We start from the raw sequence: 26,480 nt of genomic DNA on the forward strand, positions 1-26,480 counted from the left end.
ATGCAAAACCCAGAGATTATACCATCAGACAAGATATGATGAAAACTAAATACCCATTTTCAAATAATTTACTCATTCCTTACTAGTTGCTTGATCCAGCAGCATACAATTACTACTTTGATGCAACAAGCTAACAGAGGACCTATTTGACCAGCAGAGATTTTTTTTTTCTCATGAATATATACACAACTTTAATGCTGTGTAAGACATGATTATTATAGAAGAAATAAATAAACACAGTGTTTTGTGTTAATGGAAATTTCCAGTGCTCCACTTTTTTACTGATGGGAGAAACCACAAGATGATGAACCATAACATGCTGTCTGTCCTGACCTGCCCAATAGCCTACTTGGGTTTCTCAACAGCCCTGCTGGGCCAGAACAGTGAATGTCAGAGGAGACACCAGGAAAAAGCCTCTTTAAGTTGGTCAAGATGTTGACATTTTCCCTCTAGGCCTCCCTGTGTACAGTGCAATGCCCTCCAGTGTTTACTTTGGAAACATAATGCAATGGGAACAGATACACTGAGTCAGCTGAGTTTTCAGTATAACCTTGGTTGCAAGGGGAACTCACCTTCATGAATCGGTGAGGTGGGCTCCTGAGATCAAACATCGAACGACTTACATCATGGCATCCTGGCAAAGCACTGGGTCTTAAATCACTAACTAAGAAGGCAAAGAGAACAATAAAAATCACATTAGCATCATTTCTAGGAAAAAACCTCAACTAAGATAATTTCCAGCAGTTTGTGAAAGTTATCTCCCCAATTCTATAGATTACAAATGACCAAAATGGTTTACAGACAGTATGATCTGCTGTTTCTAGTAACATTTTCCAGGAATATGGGGATGGGGCAGGGGTAAAGAAATGGTGCCTTTTTAAAAAAATTACATTTTTAATGAAAAAAATGTCTATTTTTATACAGAAAGCTCTCTGTAAAATATAAGAAAAACAGAAAGATATTAATCATAAAAATATATTGTTTACTGATAATAATTAGAATTTCAGAAAAACATTGATGAATTTACTTTTCAGTTTGTTTGTGTGGAGGTTTTTTTTTTTAGATGAAGAGAGGGGTCTTCACATTAAAGTTCAAGAATTTAATTTTGTACCTTGCAAATAAACACATTCTGCAGTTCTAAACCCACACATATGAAAAATATCAAGCACTCACTGCGACAAACTAGGCTTTGGGTTTTGTTTTAACAGTCTATAAATGCTCATGAAGTTCTAAGTTCTGAAACAGCTGTCAAAAAACTCTGAAGGAAAAAGGCATTTTAGAACTGTACTCTAGACACACTAGAATAACCTTTCTTGTGTTTAAACTCGCTCAGACAAAACTAGTAGAGTGTTCACTTTGCAGGAAGAAAAATGGAAAATGCCATGGTGAACTGAAGGGAAGATGTTCAAGACAGTTTAATAAAAACCATTTGGCTCCCACCACAGGCGCTTACAAAGCTTGGTAAACCTACACATGTTAAAGGTTGCTAAAATTCTATGTGCACTTTTTCTCTTAAAAAAAATACATGGAGCGGTGTTTTTATGTAGTCTCTTTGGTGACTCAGAATTATTTTAGAAGAGGACGCAGACTGAGACATTTTCCCCCAGCTGAAAATAAAAATTCTATATCATTCTAAATAAAATATCTTTAAAAATGTGAGTGGTTGCCAGCTTCCAATTTCATGGAGAGCACGTACCTTTCCTTGAGTGTTTGAGTTTTCTGAATGCATTTGCCTTAGCAATCACAAGAAACAACTAGTCATTTACTCCAGTCTGAACAGCATTCATTATAGGATACATACACCAATGAACAGTGCAGAAGACAATTTTTACCTCTGTAGCCAAACACTTTCTATCTAAATTTTTTACTATCTTGCAGCCCTCCCTCATTCTTACACACACTGAGAAGTGGGGACATTGCTGTATCTTCAAAAGCAAACTACAAAATAAGTCTGCATATAGCATCATGCCCCATTTTGCACCTGTTCTTATCATCAGCTCCTGAATGTTTTTTGTTCCTATCCCCATATGTGTACTCCTCAGGCATTCCTCCTACTCAATATACTGCCTAGCTTCCTTTTTCCATCTTCCTCACTCCTCTTACTGGTAGCTGAAATCTCCAGATCAGAGGCAGCTAAGGTATCTCACTTTGCCAATTTGTCTACCTTTGTGTGATCCATGAAAGCTGTGTCAAGCCCCTAAAAGACAAAAAGTAACAGTGCAGTTGAAAATTAAGCAGAGCTGGCTCTGCAGATTGATTCACCAACCAAAGAGTATCCTTAGCACACCGACTGGCTTGAGAACTGCTCTAACCAAACAAGTCTTCTGTAGACTAATGACTTTTATTCCTCTTACCTATAAACCCTGAAAAAGGGAGGAAGACAGAGAAGCAAGGGTGTGGTCCTTCTCACCTGATCCATATAATTTCCTACTATCTGATTTTGCTTGGAAGCGCCTGATGAGATCTGGTGAAACCCGATGCTCCAGATAGAAGGGGTTGTACACGTCGTAGTGGGGCCACTGGTACACGCTGTGCAGTTCTGCCTTCCGGCCACCAAACGAGGCTCTGGCTGACTCTGTGGAGCACAAGTAAACATCAAATGCAAGAGTTCCAGACATAACACATGCTGCCTGGCTTCATAAGGCAGGCAGAGTGCCTTCAGGGTGAAGGACAAAATATTTCAATATTATCTACTTTGGGTAAAGGGAAAAAAAAAAAAAGAAAAAGAAAACACACATTCACATTATGTCAGATTTCCACAGTGTGTGAGCAAACACTGGAATTAAATTGGCCATAAAAAACTATGCATACTCTCTCTTGGGGTTTTGCAGTAAATGCCTAAGTAGTTAAATACAGAAGGCTCGAAAGACAAACAGCAAGACAGAAGTTAACAGGAAAAGTAGTACTCTGTGTACAGAAAACCTCCAAATTATTTAGTTACCTACCCCCAGAATATTCCTACTGAACTAATGGATGCCCAGACCTTCAGGAAGATCTTAAATGAAAAGATAATACAGCTTGTGACTGAAGGCTCCTTATCTACTTCTCATGACAAGTCTGTCCATGGTAAAAATCACTGATCCAAAATTACTTGAATTGTTGGCTGAGGTATAAGTAGACATATCTGAGACTGCTTGAATCCCAGCCCTTTACTCAGCCCATAATAATTTCAGAAAAACATGTATGCCTTGGTCAGCAAAACAGTGAAGAACACTGCTGTAGTGTTCTTTACTGTCTGGACTGACAAGAAGCCATATCTAACAGCACATTAAGGAATGGGGTGACCTGGCTTCTGCCAAACTCTGGTGTTTGCTTCCTTCACTTCACCTCTCTGGACTTCAACCTATCTCTTAAAAAGTTCTTTACGTCACGATAAAGTGCCTTCAGTTCTGCAAGTGTCTTGTATCATAAAAGGCAGACTACCACTGTCCAAGAGTCCTTTCCTGCATGTGTTAGTCCAGCGAAAATCTAAAACACTGAGGTGGAACATGAGTGCTGATTAAGCCAGAGCTCAAGCGCAACGAGCTTGAGCGTGACGTAAATCAGGATGAACACTGAAAGTGAGGCCACAAAGAATTGCTACACAGCAGATGATAGAAAATCCAGTGTTCCAGACCAGGAGCACACTTCTTCCTGCTAGCTTACTTCTGTGAGAGCATGAGACACACTGCAGTGAGCGCTGAAGAGAAAGGCTGCCAGCACTTAATTGCTTTCAGAAGGTTTGCCAAGAACTAATACTGAACATGTCCTGTTCTACTAAAGGAAAATGGCCAGACATGCACAGAAAATGGTGAGGAACTGAGAGCAGGACTTGGACTTCTACAGATATTTAACAACTGTCTAAGAAAAAAGTACTCTGAATACATTTTTGACTATGCTGGTGCTTTGGCTAATGTGAAAAAAGAATGACAGCACACTTCACTCTATTTAGTAAATCTCCCTAAAAAGTAAACACCGCATTTTTAAACACAACTTTTTGTGGCTTAAAGCTGTACTTTAAAAAATTAGCATTTATATTTGGAAAGAGAAATGAAAGTTGCCTACTTGACATAAGAGTCACTTTTCAAATATTTGTTCAAAAATTTAAAATATTTTCTCAAGACACTCAGTTATGAAGAGTCAGGTCATCCTGCCAGAAGATCTAACAGCTTGTTGCCTAAAGGGCCACTCTGTACACCAGGTCCCTCAGAAATTATCAGGAAGCAAAGTGCTCAATGTAGACAAGTCACTGACTGTTAAGATTGTGTAAGAACAGCCTGAACAAGGAAAACGTTCATCTAAAGGCTGTTAGACACATCTTCCTTCTCTCTGGAGAACATCCATGCCTCCTTGATAAATTTCTCTGTACAATATCTTGGAGATGAGATAAGAGTAAGGAAGGCAGAGCCTAAACCTAGACCCAGTAAGAAAAGGGATTATAAGGAGCATGACCTGCTTTTCCATAGCATGTCCAACTACAGATTTGAAAGAACTAGCCACTGAAATAGCAGGCAACTGGGGAAATCAGGCACAGAGATGAGAGATGAGGGGGCTCACATGTTCTACCTGCAGCTCCTCAGTTGCCTGTTAATGGCTGCTGACATGCCAATAAAGCCCATGAGAAGATGGGGCACAGAATGGCCAGTCTGTACTGAACATCTCTGCTAGGCTGCTTAGCTTGGCTATGGTGCCAGTGGTACATGCAGCAGTGGGTGGGGAAGTCTGGTAATAGCCCTGCAGGAGCAGGAAAGAAACAACAGCAGAGGCCTAGAGAGAAGAAGAGAGAAAGGTGGGAATAAAACCCCACAAACACAAAAAAGTTAGGCAGTACTGCATTAGTTATTATGCAACATTATGGTTGACTTCTATCAGTTATTAGGCTTTTCACCTTCAGAATGGAAATAAAGTCACGTGGGACTAAGAAAATACTACCAGCTTATCACTTCCTTGAGGCAAATAAATCCTAGAGAAAACAACTGTTCAGGTATGCCTCTGTGCCAAAATTTTCCCTTACCTAATTCTATGCATCTCCTAGAAGGACTAAGAGCCTAACAGTAGCATATGCTCTGTAACTCATGTTAGTGGGACAGAATCCTATTCTAAGGATTATGTCTACTCAAAAAGAATGGGATCATATTATCTTAAAATGCCACTGTGTCTAAATTGCATGTACCTCATTTTGGCAGTTTGAGTATGGGAGTAACAGAGGATGAAGCACAAGACTGTTGTGAAGCAGAAAAAAAATAGTATCATATGAAACCTCATACCAGGGGATCTGTGCCCCCTGGCTTCCCAAAAAACAGCAAAAAAACCAGGAAATAATAGGGGCAAAAAAATTCTGCCAGATAGTAGCACATGACATCTCATCTATTGGCAAAATTTGAAAAGGAAGATGTGTTAGTATGTTAAAACATACTAGAATATTAACCATGGGAGCCGGAACACCCTCCTTCTTTTATTTGAGTGATATGGATACTGGGGATATATTAGGTCTTTCCTTGTCTCCAATAAATTCAAGGAATTCTTTCTAAAGATTCCGTTTCCTTTAAGTATCTTCCATTACTTTTGAGTGTGAGCACTGGCATGCAATTGTCCCATTTAATTTTATTCATACAGTGTCACAGAGATTCACAGTGGGATGACATACTTCCCAAAACCTCTCTGGGTGTCCAGAGAGAAAAGAAACAAGCTCCCCAGGCTCCCCAGGGCACTGGTCACAGCAGCAGCCTGACAGAATTCTAGTGTTTGGTCAACGCTCTCAGGCACATGCTGTGACTCCTGGGGTGTCCAGTGCAGGGCCAGGACTTGGATTCAATGATCTTTGTGCTTCCATTCCAACTCATCATAATCTATGATTCTTTGAAACAAGATCAGGCTTCTAGAAAAGTTCTGCAAACATATGTATTCAGTAGGAATACCTGACAACGTTCAAGGTGCAGAAGAACTAAAGACAGCTACTTCAGCAATACTGTCTATATCTTACCTTTAGTCCCTCCAGCATGTGAGATGCTGGGAAGGTTCTTTGGCTGTACATAAGCCAGTTTGAATGGAGGGACCACAAATGGTACCTCCTGACCATCCAGGGGCAGTTTAGAAAGCAAATAATCCTCAGAACAGCCAACTTGACGCTTCACTGACACAGAAGACAATGGAGGCTGCTCTACAATAGTTGGCTTGCTTGCAGCTACTGCTTCAGATTCCTGCACCATGGAAACTGCTAAAAATAAAGAGCAAGACAGACAGTACACATCTGCATTAATTTTTGAACAATACTATGAACAGATCTCTTTTATTTAATAGTTTCTCTGCTTGATACATTACTTAACAGCTGCTAGTATTCAGTTTTACAGCATTCAGAACCAGCATCAGGAAAAGATATTAATCCCCCTGACACCTGTACTGACCCAAACTCTTTATTTCCCAAGCAATATATTTATACCTTCTTCTTAAGTGAATTTTCATAGGAGCTACACTTGTATCATAAAAGAGTTCTTCAAACAAATAAGACACCAAAGAAAATCCTAACAGAGTTAAAAATATCCACAGAGTTCAAAAAATTAATAAAAAAAATTCAGATTCTGAGAGTTTGAAAGATATAAGACCTTTACACAACCTTGGGTAAAAAAGCTGACTTTTTTGGACAGTGTTCTAGACTGCAAGGAGCAGATTTCAGACAAGTGTTATTTCTCAGTTCCAATTCATAATACTAACAAGCATGTGTTCAATCTCCAAGTGGAGGTATGGAAAGAATTTTGGATGTTGTAAGAGAAATCAAGTTTATCAGGGGTAACACAGTCATTTTATTAATGGGAAATCTCATTACTAACAAAACAGCAAAACTTTTATTAAACCTTCATTACGTCAGATACTCACGATCATCTTTTTCCTTGTCCATGCAGAAACACAGTTTACAGCAGGTTTTTATACATTCTGTTGCCATTGTTTTCAGTGTTATAATTTAGAGGGGAACCTCAGTCAGTGATCCAGTGCAGCTATCAAACCTGAAAAACACAATCAAAAAAACCATAGTAGATGGGAGTAAGTGAAATCAGAATGCCGTATCAGCTATTTAATATGTAATTGCTTTTTCTACACAGTTGCAGGATCAATCAGAAAGTTACTTCAGCCATAAAAGGATCAGAGTAATCAGATTTCTCTCACTGAGAAGAATCCCTTTTATATAAAAGCACAAGGATGGAGAGAATTTTAACATATGGCATTCAAATACTTTCAGTGATCCACTCAGACAGGTCCCTGTTTTTTGGGAACACTAGAATTCTCCTTGTGTTTGTGTGTGCCACTGGGCTTTGGAGTTTACTCAGCTTTACAGCTGTTTTGACATGGTATTGTCAAATAATTTTCAAGATGTGTTTTTAATTGTTCCCCTTGTTCATGTTTCTCCTATTCTCTTTCTCTCCCCTAATATTTTCACATACATCTATATATGTTTACATTTTTTACTCGACATATTCCATACTTTTAACTTGAAAACAGGCTTTATAAATGATGCCAAAATTGCCTTCTTTGAGAAACTACTGCTTTCTCATAATTGTATACACATGAAACTGAAGACCTGGTTTATTATATAATTGTTTGCTGTGCACACAGAAATAAAACACACTGACTTACAGCAAAATAAGAGATATGTAATCTACAAAAGAATGAGAACAAGTCTCTAACAGCTGGTTAACATTATAAGAACTTTATGACAATGCTAACTGACCTCATTTAAATGTCTTTATTCATATCCTTACGTTCTCTTTTCAGAGAGACATAGACAGCTGCACTGCCTCCTGTCCAAAACTTCAGCTGTCTAAGTCTAGTCCTTTTACATCCACCTAAAGTGCACAAGGTTCTCAGGAGAACATACCCGAGAAACAATTCTAACATAATGAAGATTAGAAGACACCAAACAGAACATGAACATAGTTTGAAGGGATGGGGAAGACAACAAGTAAGATAGAGGGGGAAAGCACAAAGAAAACATGTAGTTTTACCAAAAAATGAAAAATGGACATGTTTGCTTAGCTATTTCAATTACAAGAAATTTCTGAAAGCATCTGTGTACCAACACAGAAACAATTCCTGCTACAGCTTGAATGGTACCCTGATTTTCTTTGTAGAGTCAAAGACAGCTAGAAAATCACAAAAAGTCTATGGAAATAACTGTAATAGTCCCCAGATTTTTTCTTGCATTAAAAGCCCCTCAAATTCTGTAGATCTCAAGTGGAGATACTAAGCTATGGATGCATCCTCTAACTCAAACACCATTACTTTGCACAGAATTCCTCTCTCAGTACTTGCCTTCATCTTAAAATTGTCCATGATGTAAGTACAGCATGAGATCTGCATCAAAAATCTTCAGAGGCAATGCCACCAGCTCCAGAACCCGCTCTGCATCTTTACAGAAGCACAAAAGGAGGCATGAGAATTTCTTATTAAATTCTCCATGGTTCTAATGACCAGATTTTCACTGCTGCTCCTCCCTTGGAGGCATACTCATGATAGCTAAGGCTGCTAATTTACTTTGGGTTCCCTTGCAGTGATTTTCCTTCCCATCTGTTATCAGTACACAGCTGGAGTTAATATGCTTCACTCTTGTTCACCATGTTTAAACTGGACTGAAACAGCTGCTCTGTTTGCTCTAAGCTTTGCAACAATGGTATCTAAGCCTCAGTGGCAGTTTGCACAGGCAAAACAGACTTTTATCTCAAAATGTCCAGATTGAATTTATTTGCTACTGCTGGTAGTAAGTTTTGAAGAAACTGGTAGCAGTTTTGAAGAAACCAAAATGTTAGCACAGGCCTACTTTCTATCTACATAAAGTAGAATTTTTTTTTTTTGCATCAGAGAAAATTTTGTTCCTGGTAGGGAATTGTTTACTTGGAACAATTAATGTGAGCAAATAAACAAATGGAAATCATCTGTCACAAGCAGCTGCCTTTCCTTCACAGGGGTGAGTGCCTTACCTAGAAAGAAAGGGCTTCGTATGGGTATTGAGAATTTAACAGTCATAAAGGAGTTCTACACCTCCTGTTCTTCTATCATTAAAAAAGACCATGTCTTTCACAGTAATGCCAAGTCAGCTGTGATAGTCTTTAACCATTATATTTTTTCCCCATTTATCAATATGCAAATGTTCAAACATTTTTCTTCTATCTAAAGACAAATATAAAGCAATTCATTACTGCTTACTGTAAAGAAGAGTTAGGATTAGAGATTGCTCTTTAGCAATAGGCAAGGCAAAATATCAACAATGGATGCCAAAGTATATAGACACATATTAGAGCCTCCATTTCAGTTTTAGCTTAATTGTAGGAGTTTGAGAAGAAAGTTCCATGACTAGGAGACTAGAACACTGTTTACACTTCTTTAAGCTTGAAAATGTAATGGTTTCAGTGACGAACCTTGCACTTGGATCCCTAGACTTACACCACAGCCACATTACAAAAAAAATGACTGCATTTGCTGAGGGACAGGGCATTTAGACACAGTGCTCCCTCATTCTGCTTAGAGCACTTAGCTTTGTTCATAGAATCACAACATGATGGTCTCAATTACTTTCAAAAGTTTTAATTCACTTAATTAAGCTACCGTGATAAATATTGGGGTTTTTTTTTTGGTTTGAGCAATCCTGGCAGTAAATTAGATGGCTTGGCTCCCAGTTAATGTATTTTCTTGTATCTGTATTTTCCAAGCTGCCTACAGTTATTTATACAACTTTCACTGCATGCAAAAGTTTTCTCTTAACCATGTGGGAGAGAAAGAAATATAGCAGGTTCTGTTGTATATTTTATTAACTGAAAATAAACAAAAACATTGTAGAAGACTAAGCAAGTATTTTATGATCTTGACAGAAGTTGACATTTCTATCAAAGGTTAAACTTATCCCACATGCCAGATCCTTTTGCTGGTATTGGCTACCCAAAAATCCTCAGTGTACAATTTAACAGTTGTTAAAAGGTTGTACTAAAATGAATTTATTTCGGATTATATTTATGAAATAAACTAGAACCGTAGAGATATTCTTTAGGTGCACCACCAAATCCCAAAGAAGTACTGACTTCCCAGCAATGTTATCCATTTCAACAAGAAGTTAAGACTCCTTGATACTATCTCTACTTTTTGGGGTCAGTTTTTGTTAGGCAATGTACATAACAAGGACATCCTCCATTTATGAGATTCTAGACTGACAAAACGATGGGGAAAAAGAGAATTTCCCCTCATTTTCATATAAATAAACAGAAAAATCAGGTTGCAGAAGAGGGAACTGAACCCAGATCTTGTCACTCTTGTGTAAAATTCTCTCTTTCTTGGTATTTTTCACCAAATTTGGTAAGCCATTTAATTTCTTTCTTCCCAGTATTAAGCCAAAGTAAGATAAGCAAAAGTAACTCAGCAAGAGTACTTCCACACTAAGGCAAAAGGAGAGCCAAACTTATTAGAACATCCTGGAAACAGCAGTTTAAAACCTAACCACACACATACACTGAACCTAGAGGATTATAAGAACTATTATTTTAATGAGTTTAGATGGAAAACATAAATTATCTTAATTATTTCCAGATTCCTCTGATAGAAATTTTGACTGAGCTAAAAACAGATAACCAGAGTATCAAAGACTTTAGTTCCAAATGCCTCCAGAATGCTTACAAGACAGAGATGTTTGAAGAAGAAAGTAAATATTTCCAACAACTCATTAAATAAAAAGAACACGATAGAAAACGGATGATCGCAATATTAAATATTAAAAGCTGAAAGCAGACTGAGAAGAAATGTCAGGTCTTTACTGCCTTACAAGGAAAGGGTGTTTTGCAACAAGACTGCAGGTTGCCAATGAATTTTACTGTATTTAGTCACAACTGTGCTCCATAGGAGTTGAACAGGTAACACATTCACAACTACACAATAGAAACAAAGGTGAAATAGCTGTCCTCAAACAGGGAAAGCTGGCTAAACCAGTGGTTTCAAACATTTTGAGATTTATGGCCAGTCATAAATGTAAACAACACATTCTCAGATCTGCATTTTAGAAGCATACCATAGCAAAATTCTAGCAGCAATAAGTTCTCACACACAGGATGTGTAAAACAAAATATCCAGAAATAGGGATCATCAGTTGTTATAAAACATTTGGGACAGATCTTCGAATGACATAAGCGTCTACAACTCCATGAGCCCCAGTGGAGCCAGGACACTTTGCAATGTATGAGGATCTGCCCCCTGGAGAAAGTGAGCTCAATCTTGCTAATTCACACCTCAGCCAAACACCCAGTTTATCATACCTCTTATGCTACCCTGTGACTTTCTGCCTTTCGGATCCAGAAGATGCACTCAGTCCCAGTCGCAGAAATCCTTCAGAGAGCATAACAGCACCAGCTCAGGTCTCCAGATGTTTAACAAGAGCACAGCAAAAGCTGCTTCTGATGGAGGTCAGATGGATTATCTTTTGATGGTGCAGATGCTGCTTAAGGCTTAACTTCCACAGCCAGTTGTTTTGTGGTTTTGCTTCTGGGAGAGTGTCTGGGAGCTGTGCACCCCTCTCAGCACAGCTCTTCATCTGAAGAGGGGTGGCTGATGGCCACCACATCTCAAAACTGGCCAATACTAGTAAAACAGCCTCAGTGGTTTTGAGACATTTGCCTCCAGGTACTTTGCTACTACAGCAGCAAGAACAGCACATGTACCCACATACACTTACCAAAGACATAAAGCCCACAGTTTAAAAACAAAAAACAACTGGTTTTTTTGGGGACTGTAGGCAGACCTGACTTGTAGTGCCCACACAGAAGAGACAGGTACCTCAGGTGCATCTGAGCATGGGGAAAGAGAGGACACAACTTGCATTCCTATTCATTATAAACTTCAGCAGTAGCAGGATGTCTGTGAGATTGAAAAAAAAAAGGAAACAAAAATGTCATGCCAACACACACCTATCAGGTGTGTGATAAGAAGCTCCTTTCTATACCTATTTCTGGAAGAACTCCACAACAGTGATCTCTGCAATAACTATGGGGGGTGTGTATGCATACATACACCCTCCTTCTCTGCTTGTAGCCACAACTCTTGGAAGAGCACAAAAGCCCTGGAAATTTGCATGCAGAGATTGTTCTGCTTCTTCTGCCTTCCAAGGAAATTAAGATAATGTGAGGCTTTCTCTTTTTTTGTGAGTGGAAAAAAAAAGGGATTTCACCCTAAAAACAGTGGATCAAAAAGAAGATGCTGAAATAACACAACAGAAAAAGAAGGTATGAGAAGGCTTTTGAAGGACACAACCAGAAAGACATTCTTGTGAGACACATCTTACAAACAATTCAACAGAAACATAATGAAGAGAGGCAAAACTCTCTTAGTCCAGCAAATGAAAAAAAAAAGTGCAATTACATATTTAAAACTGAAGAGAAGACCATGCATCATTAACCTAGTTTAGCTGATGGAGATTTTATGACAGACCATTGCACAGCCTGCCTTGGGCAAAGTGGCTCCCAGTGTTGTTTAAGCAGTTGAATCAGGTAACAGAAATAGATGGTAAAGTCACACTCCATGATGCAAACAAACCACCAACTGCCTGGCTCAGGAAGCACCTTCCCATGCTGGTAAATGATGACACAGCAGCCCATCAGGGGAAGTTTTACATGTTCCTCTCACTGATCACAAAAACAGGAAATGGAACGGAACAGTTCATGGGTCTGACCTGTCACAGCCCTGTGCTGCAACCTCCTCTCATTCACTTATAGTTTGCTAAAGCAGAATTTTTCTTTTGAAGACCAAGAGGCCCATTATGAGCCCTTGTCCCACTCCCCTCAGCTTCTGTTACCACTGGTTTTCAACAAGTTACAGCTGCACTACACTCAGCAACTTCAGCAAAAACAAACAAAAATAGTTTTTATTTCAGAAAATATTACAATAAGTAATTTCCTTCACTACTAATATTTTAACTCTATCTCCAGGAACTATCCATCTCAGACTCCACAGTATAACAAGATAATCTAAAGTGAGAAAATATTTCATTTAATAACACTTGTAAGTAAAATATTGCTCTCACTCTCACAGCACTGTATTGACATTCTGAACTGTTACCAGTCCACAATTGGCTTGGCATCCTTCTGACTGTATTTTGAACAAGTGAAGAAGATGAGGAAGTTGGGAGCCTGCAGACAGCATCTCCACACTCCCTTGGGTGACTGCCATAGCAGCCAGGTAAGATACTGTTTGCTGGGCTCTCCTACAGGTAACAGTTGCAGGCAAAGTTTAAAACTCTCGTAATCAGCAGCAGTGCTTAATACGTTACTGCTAATTGTCAGGATGTGACAACTGTACAAAAATATTCTTTAACTACAACAAGCTTCTTTTGAGAGAAAGAAAAGCACCTCAGAGATCAGTTCTTAGCTTAGGTGCTGTCATAGCAGTAAAAGCAGAGCTCACTGTGAGCCCAAGAGCTGCTTTGCATTTCTCCTGCCAATGAGGTCTAGCTCTAATTGTGCCAGGGCAGAAACTTCTCCTGGAGCAGCCACATCTTCCCACATGCACTTTTGAGAGAACATGCTGTGTCCCACTCCAGCTTCTCCTTCCAGCTCCTCTGCCCAGACAAAGATGATCTAATGTATGTCTCTCTTTGTTCAGGCCCTGAGCTGAACCCTAAAGATCACTTGTGCAATCTAGCTGTGGTCTCATTCAGCTCAGCAGCTGCTTCTTCCCAGGGCTCCAGCCTGGAGGAGGCCAAGTGGCTTTCAGCACATCTGCACACAGAGCCCAGGCACAGAGCAGCAGAGTACATCACAGAAAAGAACTCATTGCTCCTGCCTACTTCCCCAAAGAAAAATAAAGCTGAGCAGGTGTGTGTGCTTGAGCTATTGTGCTACAGGAACAACTGCTTCTGCTTTTCAGGCACCCCTCAGAGAAGGGGAACAAACCCTGGCACAAGTACAGGATCCAAAGTTGTCCTTCTGACAGGGGCCCCAGGGACACCCTGCCTCTGGTTTAGCGCTGCAGCCTTGCACCTGCAGCCCTTAAATGCAGACTTAATCCAATCCTACCCCAGCATGCAAAACATTAATAATATAATTTACAATGGCCAAAATAAAAAATTTCCATAAATCTGAACCAGTTTTTCTTGTGTGAGATTTATATTTGAATTAAGAAGGAAACATTATAAATCTATCCCACCACAAAGCTTAAAACTTGGGATTTTAATATGCTGAATCCCCTGTGCTCTGGGCTGTAAAAGTTGATATAGTGTTTCTTCCTAATGTTGCATTAGGCAAGTAACCAATTCCTCCAATTACTGATCTGACAACACTGTTCCTGCGAACTGAAGATAAATTCACTGACTTGGACAAGAATGTATAATATTGTATGTACTGGGGCAGTAAACACAAAAGAATAAATCCATTATGTTGAACTGCAGACCTTTCTGGATTCAGATGGAAAACGGCAAAGCAAGAGTTGAAGTCAGGACACCAGAAAAGAAAGCTGAAGAGACTAAAATATCTGTAAAAAGAACTTGGCTTTTGATGAGGACATGGAAAGAATTCAACATAAGATAAGTCCTTTACTCTAAGCAGATTAGGAACAAATCACAATCACCAATTGTTACTTTATAATCTAACTTAAGACTTTATGTATTCTGTGTCAGGTTTTAATCCATATTTTTTCTCTTTTTGCTGTTAATGCCAAGAAGCCACAAAAATAGAACTGTCAGCAGTCCTTCTATAGTTCTGATACCAAAGAAAACTGGAAACATCTGGATTCATTTTTCAACAGGACAGCCAAGAAGAAGGTATTTTAGGCAAGAGCATCTGCCTGTGGAGTTCCCTAACATGGCTAAATGTGTCTAGTTTTGAAAAGATGGCCCTTGGAAACCAACTCAATGCAACACTGAAAAAGAGCATTAAATGGCATTAGGACTCCTCAGCCTCTGCCATGACCACAGAGCCATACAGAAAACACATGTATACACATCTAACATCCAGACAGCTAATGTAAATAGCTCTTCTGTATATTTGGGAAAAAAAAAAAAAAAAAAAAAAAAAAAAAAAAAAGAAAAGAAGAAACTTGAGCAGTTTTGCATGGAAAAATAGTTTCATTACCATTAAAACAAGAGTGAAGATGGACAATTTCTTCACATACACACAGACACACACATCTATTGCTTTGTTTTAGGTGAAGCAGTTTTTAAATAGCTATGTTACACATAATTATTATCCTGTTTCATGATGAAAACAAAAAGCCCATCAATTATGGAGTTTCCAATGGGCGAGGATTCCCTGTTCAGCAGTTCTGCTCCATGGTGTCACTGCAGAACCAGTTACACAGTGGTGAGAGGAAGCAAACATGTAGGTTGTGTAGATGAAAGCTAAAAGACTATGTCTGAGATTCAGAAAGGAAAGGTGAGTTAAGTACATTTCATATATGCAAACAGGTTAAATGAATGAATCAAGAACAGGAAATGGAAACTGATCTTAAATAATTCAAATCCAAACCAGATTGGGAGTATGGCTCTGCAGGGCATGTGTACTGAGCTCAGGAAGCTGCCTAAACACACACTGAAATAGAAGTCCAGAAGGATACTGTCCTTATAAAGTACAACTATTTATTACTTTTTGCATTAAATCCACCCAGACCAGGAACCCAGAACCACTTTAACAGCCCCAGCAGTGCCTCTCAGAGAGCTGTACTGGCTGGAGTTGTTGGCAGCTGCCCAGCCAGATGAGTGGTAACCAGGCATTGTGTAACAGAGGCATTTTTCAAGGAGTTTGCACAGACATGGGGAGAAACAGCGCTAATCAAAACTGTTTCAATTTAATGGCAGTATCTATGACCCCAATCATTATTGGCCAAATGCTGCTATAGCTCTGGGACACGGTGGTGGGGCTTTGCTCCCTTCTGAGAAGACAGAGGTCCTGAGAGCAGAAGTTGGCAGCATGAAGCTACCATTCCCTGTTTTCCCTTAGGAGAGAATTGTTTAACAGCACAGTGAACAACAGCTACACCATAAATGTATGTTTTTTTCTTAAAATCTTATTGGGTTGAGAATCAACACTCTTCCTAAGAGATTTTGGACCCATGATTTCACACACTGGTGAAACTAGATCTGGAAGTACATATACCACTTAATAGAATGAAAGTCAGAGTAATTTAGGCAGATTATGTTGTTTTATTAAGGCTTTATGGAAGAAATTTTTTTGCAGCTCTAATCACTGCTGAGGAGAACCTGTATGGGAAAGTCAAATAGAGCTCCCAATCTAGATGCAGACAACTCCCTTTTGCAAAAGTAAAACATAGAGAAAAAAAGCCCCAACAAAATCAACACAGAATTAAAATTTTAAGAATTTCCCCCTATTGAAAAATTAAACTGGTCTTGAGAATGTTTTGTTGTCTCTTAGAAGTACTAAACAACAGAATTTCTTTCAGAAACAGGAGACAAAACTTGCTTTTGTATCAGTTCACCACTAACCACGAAGGCACTGCTCAAGTGACTTTTAAACCTTATCCTGACTAACCCCCCTCTCTGCATGGCAGGTGCTTTCCTGACTGGAAGACATACAAACACAGTGGACTGACTGCAGGCCTGAACTTTATAAAGGGAATTCTGCCACAGCCTCGCATTTCCCTGCCCTCTCCAGCCTCTCTCAAGTCCTGGCCAAGGGCTGGGCCATCTCTGGCCACATGAACCACCTGACCCAGCTTCGACAAGCAGGGTGGGCAAGGCCACATCCAGCCCCCTCCATGCAGAGGTCCGAGAGCTCAGTGGAGAGGGGTTGAATTCCTGCAGGGAGAAGGGCTCCCCAGCTCTGATGATGAGGCTGTCCCACAGAAGCCAGGCAGTTTCGTGTGCATTGAGAGCCCCCGCGCTCTGCGGACGGGGCCCAGCACAGTGCCCGGAGCACACAGCCCCTGCCCAGGCCGCAGCATCCGGCACCGGCTAAAGCCAGCTTCCAGGCTCCAAAGCATAGGTGCTAAATTAATGGAGTGTCAGGGAGGTTTCAAAGTCACTGGGACACACAGTCCTTATAGACTGTGTTTTTTGGATTTTAAAGCTGGTTTAATTGCCAAAAGAGCATCTCCAGAACTCACTCTTCAGGCCATTGCAATGACCACAAGGACCCCCCAAACATCAACACCCTTCATTTGGGACCTAATTATCTGTTCTCTCCAGTTTAAGTCTTGCTATTAGATCACTGGAAAACAAAGATTCAAAGCAAAATCACCAGGGTACAATTTACAGGAAAGATAAGCACCAGATTGACGACATAATTTTTTTTTTGGCACTGAATAAGTGCAAACTTCAGCTGCAATGACAGGCAAACAAATACTCATACTAAGCTTAAGACAAGTATCCTCGACAATTCTGTGAGGTTTCATGTATTAAGATCATTAAAAAATATAATGGAACACAGGGAAACTTGAGGCACCCCAGGGCTTGAACCTCTTCCCACATGAGGCTTCTCAGTTTAGATGTGAAGATCCATCCTGGCTGCAAAAGGCTATCAGTCTAACTTCTCCCTGCATAATCAATCATTCTGATGGAGCTTGAGCAGCATTACTAACTAGAATGACAACATGGCTTAACTCAGAGACTGTTTTACTTCAAGTCAGAGCTTGCTCTGCCTTTCACTTTAAAGGGTGAGCTTAAGTTCTCTGCTGACAGAGATTGGGTGTTGTCCTACTTAGATTAGAGAGAATATTTACCAGATTTAAGGTATCTGGGGAGATAGAAATTCAGAGTAAACAAAGCCATTATTTTATAAAATTTAACAAGAGTCCAAAGAGGGGAGCAATAAGTTATGATATGCATCACATAAAAGTCAGTAAATGAAGTAAATAGCATCTTCATCAAGCAAAAAAAAGTTCAATAAATGATTCACCAGAGTTAAAGTGTACTTCTGGTATAAGCCACAGCAGATAGGAGAGACACAAAGACAGAAGGCCTAAGCTAGCCTAAGCTTGGCTTCCTAGTTGAGGCTGCTCTGATAAAACAGGTCCTCTGGCTCTGCCCACCACACATGGGGGCTGCATCTGCCTGTCCTGATCTTGCTTAAAGGGCTGGCTGCTACTGGGGGGGCTGTTCATCCCTGCCTTGCCAACAGCCATTCCTGCAGGACCCAGTAAACACACAGCTGCATGGTGAGTTGGCCCAGCTCACTGATTAGATACAAAATTAAATGACCAAAATAAACAAACTTTTTTTTTTTTTTTTCCTTAAAAAAAAGTAGTTTTCCAACTCTTCCTGTGGTTGACTGCACAAGGTGGGGTCAGAATGCAGGGGGAAAACAGGGGGCCAGAGCAGGACTGCCCATTTCACAGCCAAGCCACAGTCCTGGGGAGTGCATTTAGAGTCACTTAGACCTGAAACCAAACCACCCACGAGAGGATGCAGTGGCTGAGAGAAAAGCAAACCAGCTGATACTAAACAAGTGACAGAACAAACAGGGCAAACAACTAAGCCTGAGGTTAGAGACCAGTGCCTAAACTTTTTTTCCAGCATTGTAAATTAATAGCCTACACACACACACACACATGACTGACTGAGCAATCCTGCCCACATTCACTCTTTCTACAGCATAAGAAGAAAGAGGGATTAATCACCTGAGGATCCATCATCTAAATTAAGTGCAGGGGAGGGCAGTGGAATTCATGTGACATCTCTGAAGTCCAAGATACCCTCTGGGTGCAACGTTTTTAGTAGATATCATTTTTATGAGTATTAGCAAGAATCAAGGGACACTTTAGTAATAAATGTATTCTCTTGAAATTAAGTATTGCTTAACCACATGTATTCAGCAAATATGTATTTTAATATTTAGCATACAGATGGTAAAAGGACAAAAAAATTAAACTTCCCCACTCCTGAATTCATGCCCTAGCCACCAAGTTGTAAGATCACAGCTCATCTAATGAATATTTCTATACTGAACACAAGGTGAAAGTTTCATAAGTAAGAAGCCAGAGACCACCAGCCCAGAACAGCACAAAGGTTTATGTGTCTAGTGCTCTCTTGAGAAATTAAAGATACAAAATCAGAACTTGATTCTTCACATGTGTCTAACAGCTATAGACAAAACCTAGAAATAACAGGAAGAGGGAAAAAAAAGGCATGGCAATGTATTCCCTTGCATGGTTTTTAAGTAGGCCTGATCCCCTGCTATCTAAAGAAACTTGGACTCTCCAAGAAGAACTTATCAAGGTATACCTCATTTCTGGATGCCTGGACAGCTTGGACACTCAACTGTAAAAACTAAAGGCACATAAAGCAGCAAACCTCAGTACATTCAGCAAGTATCACTGGGAAAAGCCTGAGCCTGCACAGATCAGAGACAGACTGAGGGTTAGGACGGCAAAGGTCCAGCTCCAAGGTGCAGGTGCTCACAGAATCTTTTAGATGGGAAGGCACTTGACAGCTGTGGCCCGATGGACATCCTGAGATCTTGTTATTTTCCTGCACAATTACAGCAGAGTGACTGGACGTGTGCATTGTAGGAGCAGTCACAATATCGACCTTTTCGTTCTTATCTAGAGAAATGCATCACATGAGACAGCGGGCATGTTTCCACATCAAAGGAGAGTTACAAGACCAGTTTAATTAAAGATGGTATTTATTTCAGATTGCTGTTTAACAACCAGAGTGATCCAAAACACCCAGGAATCCAGCTTCATGGTATGCATTCAACAACGGTAAACAGGACAAGCTTGAAACAGCTTACAATACCTGCTGCTTTAGCAGTGCTCTTGGATACAGCAGGACATACTTCAGTAAATATGTGTTTTCTGACGCTAATTTCATCCCATGCGGAGGGAAACTGTCTAGCTATATTCACAACTTCCCTTGGAGTTTCGGCTAAACCACATCTCTAAGTACTTGAAGTGTTCCTAGGGAAGATGACCTAATTAGCTATCGCCGGCCTGTGACAACACTTAGCTGTTAATTCACACGGAATATTTGAACTTCAGAAGGCATTTTCATACAGCAATACCACGTTGAAACTGTTCTAAGTACAATTGAACCTTGGACCTAATTCATACGAAGATTCAATTCCCCAGTACTTCGAGATAGTTACCACTTTCCTACCTGCCTACATCTCCCAAAGTCTGCCACTCGATAGGAAGCGCAGACACACGGCTGCCTCCGCCGGGGCAGCTCCTGCTCTTCGCGGCCGCAGCCCACACGTCCCTGCCCGCACGTCCCTGCCCCCGGCCGGGGATCCTGCCCTGGCCCCCGCTGCCCGGCCCGGTACCTGCTGGGAGGGCTCCGTGTGTCCTCCGTTTCGGAGCCGCCGCCGCTCTCCCCTGGCCGCTGCCCCGGCCCGGCCGCCCGGCCAGGTGCGCTCCCAGCGCTTACTCACCGAGCGCTATCGCGGAAGGGGAGTTCCCCGGCAGCCTCGGGACTCTCCCGCCTCACCACAGCTACTCGCTGCGGCAAGCTCACCTCCAAATGGCTGCCAGTAACTCTTCTTTGGCACTTGCTGGACCGTGACACCTGCAAAGTCGGTGCCAGAGCTGCCCCTCGCTTTGCTAGAAGCACGACCAGGCTTCTGTTTTAGAGAGAGCGATTTTTTGCTTTTTTCACAATGTTCTTAGAAAACGGCGTGTCCAGTTGGAATATGGATCCGTGTCAAGCTAGGCTTCACACGGACACGTGAGAAAGCCCCTGCCACTAGAGTGCAGAGTTTGTAGGGTAATTTAGCGATCACACACAGTAAATTGGTTCAGAATTTTCAGCAGGAAATTCTGGTTTGGAAATTTCCTTGCAGGAAGGAGAAGTTCTGTAAGTCTCAAGGTGGTTTCTCCTTGATTCTAGTTTTTGGTAATGGAAGTGCTAAAGTACCCCGAGAGGCAAACATGAAGAAAAGGTGGGGCTGGATTAGTAGGAAAAAGTGTGTATTTCCTCAAAGAAATGCTGTTTACACTTTGAAAACATTACAATTTTCAGTCATTGAAGTTTTGCATACTTGCCCTAATAGCTTTTGATTTGCAGTTTTTAGTGGATTCCCCATACACCAAGACTGTATTTTTTCTGTTACAATATTTTTCATTTTAAATTTAATAGCACCATAGATCTGCTGCTAACTAAGAATTTCGTGCCTGTCATCATGCAGTGTAACACAGCTGCTTCAAGCTCCAGAGCCACTGTGAGAGGAGAGAGACCCTCTGCCAAAAGCACAGACTTATAAATTTTGAGCTAACAAAGCATCTCTGTTCATCTCTCTGCAGAGCCAGTTGCAAGTACTGGGTATCACATAGCAGAGGGGCTCTGATTCCTGTTAATGGAACTCAAGAGATTATGCATGGTCACTGTTTTAAAGAAATACCAGTAACCTGGTATGCTTCAAGAATTATCTGAGTCCTTCTGAGGTGCACATCAATCACACATTTCAAGGCATCTCACTGAATTAATTTACATGACCAAACAGCTTTATTTTCACTCTTCACAGAAGTGTGTTGTTTAACTACTGATAAGGCCCCTGTATGCAGCTTGCTGCTATCAAGTTACCCTGGCATTGTCATGCTCAAGGGATTTTTTGGTCCTCAACGACCTCCAGTCCCGCCTGAAGGGCTCTCCAGCTGCTGGAGTTGCAGTGCAGTAGCAGCCGTCCATTGGGACTGCAGGCTGCATCTCTGATGAAGGAAAAGACATTACAACCAGTATTTTTGACAAGGCAGTTAAAGGAAAAAAACCAGTTTGCAATATGACCTTCCTTTTTCATCGAGGCAAGACTGCACCCTGTAATTTGAGGAGGCCTATTAACACATCTCTATGGCTCTTTTGATGGTTTGGGACACATTTCAGTCTTCTTTTCAGCTGTTTGAAAATTGGGGAGTTTGTTTCAATAAGCACAAAATTCAGCTGGGCATGGTAAGGAATGTGGACTACCTGATCTTGTGTGGATCTTAAGAGCATGTTACTGTCCTGTGATGTTTTCAGCTGGGATGAGAGACAAACCTCCCCCACTTCCTTAAAAGATTTTTGTTCCAAACAAATCTACTCTGAAGATCAGCAGTGAAACCAATTTATCTCTTTTCTTTTCAGCTGCAAATATGATCTTCCTTCCCTGCCAGCCTCCTGGCAGCACCCAGAGCACTCCGTGCTCTGCTGCATCTTTCTTAAAAAAAACCTCACTTGAGAAAGATGGTGATGGTTCCCCTGCCTCACTGACTGCTGCTGTCGGCCTCCTCTCCTCTGGTGACCATTCCAGACTTTCATTGCAACCACTCATCCTCACTGATTCCTGGTTCTCTGCAGCTGCTCTTGCTTCTTACGCTGCTTCCACCCCAGGCATCCCCAGTACTAAGACTGAGCTAATAAACTGGGCTGCTTTTGGCTGGTTCTGCCAAACCACAGCACTCTCAGCTCCAGAAATGCAGGGCTGAAATACTTGAGCAGACTCATGCAGGGCCAATAGAAGAGAATTTATTAGTCTGGGCTATGCTTCACCTCTCATATTCCCCAGTGAGGCCTGTCTCATCTGTTTTGAACCTCTGCACTGCAGACTTTTTCACTTGTTGCTGAGCCTGTTTGTGCTATTGGATTACAACTTCCCAGTGTTTTTCTTGTTGAAAGAGAAGTAGCCAGAAGACTATAGAAAGTAGCTGCAAGCAGGAGTCTATATTATCATCTCTGGGCCTGAAACATTTAGGAACTGGACCTAAAATAATAAAAAACCCATGTATAAATACTGACACAAATCTTGAGTAATTATTTACATCTGCAAACACTTTCAAACAGATTAAGACCCTTTTTCTTCACTCTGAGCAAATGCACCAGTGAACACAGTTTTCAGCAGGAATGCTGATGGAGGCTGCAGCTTTTTGTAAATCCAGACTGAATTCTCCCTTGTGATCCTTTGCATCAGAAACCTGATCCCACCACCCTTGCACACTTACTGACATGCCAACTTCCATGTTAAAAATCAAGAGGTTCAGAGGTTGAATCAATGTTTGCACAGAGCACACTGAAATATTTTAAGCAGGAAAGTGGAAAACATAATTGCTTAGAAGTTTTTGCCTAGTTTATGAAGAATTACATGAAATTAAACAACTGATGATTCCAAATAGCCTTCCCAGCTCTCTCCCAGCTGAGAATCCTTAAGAGCAAGCAAGCATTTAACACTACTACTTATGAAATATTCTAATTTCAGAAACTAACATCAAGTGATGTACTTGTGATCAGAGTTAAATTCCAGTATATATTGCAATAGCCAAGTGATGAGCTCAGCCATCAGGACCTAAAAGCAGGGCGTTATCAGGACAAGTCCAGCACACAGCCTACAGCATCTCATAGCCAAACTCTGTGTGTAACCACTAAATTAAGTTCTCTGAGGCAGAGATTTTTAAGAGAAAAAAAGGATTTCACAACTCAGATTTCAGTGAAATAGCAGAGTACTTTTTAGCTGAAGTGTCTAAGCAGTTAATACACCTTAGTTACAAACAACTTCTGCAGCCAGAGGATTTTACTACCATTAAAGTTTTTGTAGCAGTAATCTTTGTCCCCTGAGGGTTTTTTGGGAGAAACATGAAACTGTTTCCTCATCCTCTTTGTCCTGTGCTCTCAGCTGGAGCCTGTTTTTTTTCCATTCCCTTCATAACCTTCGGGTTTAGCTGACACCTCCCCCCTCTGCCACAGATGCTGGGTGGGGTCCACACACTTCATTATAGAAAGCTGCTATAATCCAGTCCGTGACTATTATTTTTTATTTTCTCCTTTTATCAAATGCATGTTTAACATCACACTTTCTTGACATTACCTGTTGTAATTCAGTCCACCATCTGAGACTGCAGCCAGTTGCCTCCTCCCAGAGAGCTGCAGAAGGACATCTTTACTGCACAATGTCCAGTACCATTTGAAAATGTTGCTACAATGCCTAGACAAGCAATTACATGGAAATACTCTGCTGTTCAAATTAGACTCTCTTTATCTCATTCAGATTTGATGTACTGTGAATTTGAAAACAGATTTTCTGGCTTGTTATCTTTTGCCTTATGCTGTAAAGCAGATTTTCTTTGCTCACACACATCATTAATACATTATGATAATAAATCCAAGGAGGGCTCATCCTTCATTCGCCAGAACACTTTGGTCCTGTCTTTCCACAGCCAGTCCCACATCTGTGTGAGCTGCAGTGGTTGCTTCTGCACTACACAGTGGCCTTTAACATTGTCAATGGCCGCCAGCCCCAAACTGTCCAAAGGCAAGGAAAGGTTCCAAATTATCCAGTGGATAATCACTGAGGCACAAAGGTGCTGCTCTGGACAGGCCATCAGCTTCAGCCCAGAGTGATGAACAGGAGTAACTGCAGGTGCAGGAGCAAACAGTTCTGTTTCCTCCTCAGGAGACATTTGTTGCTGCTGCTAGTATCTAGGAATCCAAGATGATGAATCCAATAAACTCAGGAGGCTTTATAAACCTTTATGTGTAGTTGAGAAAGGGACATAACAGAGCCAAGGCATGCTCCTTGCAGTGTTTTCTAATTGTATCCTTCTCTTGCCTGACTTCATTAAGAGCCAGATACTCTTAATCTGGCACAGGCTTGGGAGGACATTGTCATATCTACTGAAAAATGGTAAAACTAAATGTTATCAACATATTGACACCTTCAGATATTTTATAGGGGCCTTATACCTGTAAGATTGTGGGTAGGTGGTTCTAGCCCAGCTTTAAAATGAGCTGGCTACATCAAAAATCAGTTGGCATATCAAATGTATCTTTAGATCCAAACAATTCCAGTAGTTTCCTCTTTGATTTGATGCTGTAAGACAAAGTATTTATATAGCCTGCAGTTTAAAAATTGCTTTGTTCAGGATAAATGAGAAAGTTAGAACCTTCTCTGCTGCTGATTTCAGGAAAGATATGAAAGATGAGTTATCTTAAAAGTTCTTGTCTACCTTTCAGTGCAGTAGTTGGACTTGGTTCAATAACAGGGTTTCAAATTGTTCCCGAACCTTCATTGTTAGTGGAAAAAAAAAGAACCAACAACAAAACAGGAAAGACCTGTTTCAGGAAAGGCTGTTGTATCACTGAAAATGGTCCATGGAACACCTGACTCTAAAATATGTTTATTTATTATAAATAATTTCCATGGCGTCACATTAGCAAACATAAAAGGTCACGAACTCCTGTATTTGAAGAAAATGTGTTTGACATCTGGGATCTGGCAGAAGTTCCTCCTGTGGGATAGATTGTTTGCGCAGAGCTTTATTGAAGGATAATATTAAGAATGAATTACGAAATATTAGTGTAACCTAGTAAGAAATTATTGTATTTTACAAGCCAGAGACATAATAGATCTTATAGAACTTTTGCAGTTCATCTGATTATCAAGGAATGTTAGCTGTGACCAGTTAGCAGTGAAAATCTGTGGGGCTTAAATGCTGCAGTTAGAAATGGACTGAAGGGTGAAGTCCAAATGCAGGCAATGGCTTAAACGTATGTCTGTATTTTTGTACGCCCCTGCTCTATGAGGGAGTGAGGAGGGAATTGGCTGCAAGCCTCAGTAGCTGGGGAAGCTGAGGGCTGAGTGGCAAGCCAGGCCACCCCTGTGCACCCCCAGGCAGTGAGCTGGGCAGCATCCTCAGCCCAGGCATCAGAACCTTCCTGGGGCTGGGCTGGGACTGACATCAGGGCTGTGGGGAGATGGAGACTGTCACTCCTATACTTCATACTCTCCCCTCTCTTACCCATGCCAGTGAAAATCTCATAGGCACAGCCCTTTCCCTGGCTGGGGAGTGTTCCCTGGCCTGATGTGAAGCCCAGTGTCCCAAGGATATGTTCTCCCACTAAGTCTGGGATCATGCTACTTCATGGGGTACTTCTGGCCCGTCTCCCCAAACACTGTTACAGTCCCACTTGCTTGTGATACTACCCAGAAGTGCCTCTTGCAATGTGGAAGAGGGGATAGGAGGCAGCTTGCCCTGCCCTCCAAGCCTGCTCAGGGTCCTGCCTGTTCAAGCAAAGGGGAAACACCTGCCTGGGCCCTTTCCTCCCCATCTCTTTTTGGGATCTCAGGGCCAGGTGCTGTTGCCATGCCCTGTATTTTCACACTATCATCTCTCTAGAGTCTGCTCAGAGCCTCAGGGCTGGCCTGTCTCCCAAAAGCAGACACAGGCCTGCCCGAGGATGAGCAGATGTTCCTATCCTTGGGAAGAAGAGGCCAGCCAGCTGTCACCCGCGCACAGAACAAGGGCAGCACACAAAAGATCCTTTCTGAAAGGGAATGAGTCAAGGAAAAGGCCCAAAAGCACAGAAATAATTTACCGTTTCCAGTTGTAAAGAACTTTTTTTTGGTCATCAATGTTCAGGTGAAAGCAAATCTCAATTACCTTGCTGAAAGGGGGCAATGACAAAAAACCATTATGGAAATCACTGCAGGTTAAAGGTCCCAGCTCCATTGAAGTGAGGGAGCTGGGAAGAAGATCCATGGAGGCCAGGGACTTGTTCCTCACAGAAACTGGAATGCTGTTCCTCCATCAAAAATTGCTTGGTTCAAAAGGAGAACACATACTCACCT

At 41.1% G+C, this 26,480-nt stretch overlaps 1 protein-coding gene across 3 annotated transcripts in view; it reads right to left on the reverse strand.

Annotated features, from left to right (window-relative positions):
* TC2N (tandem C2 domains, nuclear) overlaps positions 1 to 20,381 on the reverse strand; it is a 31,986-nt gene extending 11,605 nt beyond the window's left edge. Inside the window, exons 1-6 of one of the 3 annotated variants that reach the window (XM_015631718.3) lie at positions 20,214 to 20,380; positions 8,284 to 8,379; positions 6,853 to 6,980; positions 5,963 to 6,196; positions 2,411 to 2,575; positions 573 to 664 (exon numbers count right to left, since the gene is read on the reverse strand). In XM_015631718.3, the coding sequence (XP_015487204.1) occupies positions 573 to 664; positions 2,411 to 2,575; positions 5,963 to 6,196; positions 6,853 to 6,919 (558 nt within the window). In that variant the 5' untranslated portion in view covers positions 6,920 to 6,980; positions 8,284 to 8,379; positions 20,214 to 20,380. Of the gene's footprint in view, positions 1 to 572; positions 665 to 2,410; positions 2,576 to 5,962; positions 6,197 to 6,852; positions 6,981 to 8,283; positions 8,380 to 20,213 lie in introns of all 3 variants that reach the window. The other 2 variants (XM_015631721.3, XM_015631717.3) reach the window with 2 other exon arrangements.
* Between the last annotated feature and the right edge of the window lie 6,099 nt (positions 20,382 to 26,480).

Source organism: Parus major, chromosome 5 (assembly GCF_001522545.3).
Source record: "Parus major isolate Abel chromosome 5, Parus_major1.1, whole genome shotgun sequence".
Classification (NCBI taxonomy): domain Eukaryota; kingdom Metazoa; phylum Chordata; class Aves; order Passeriformes; family Paridae; genus Parus; species Parus major.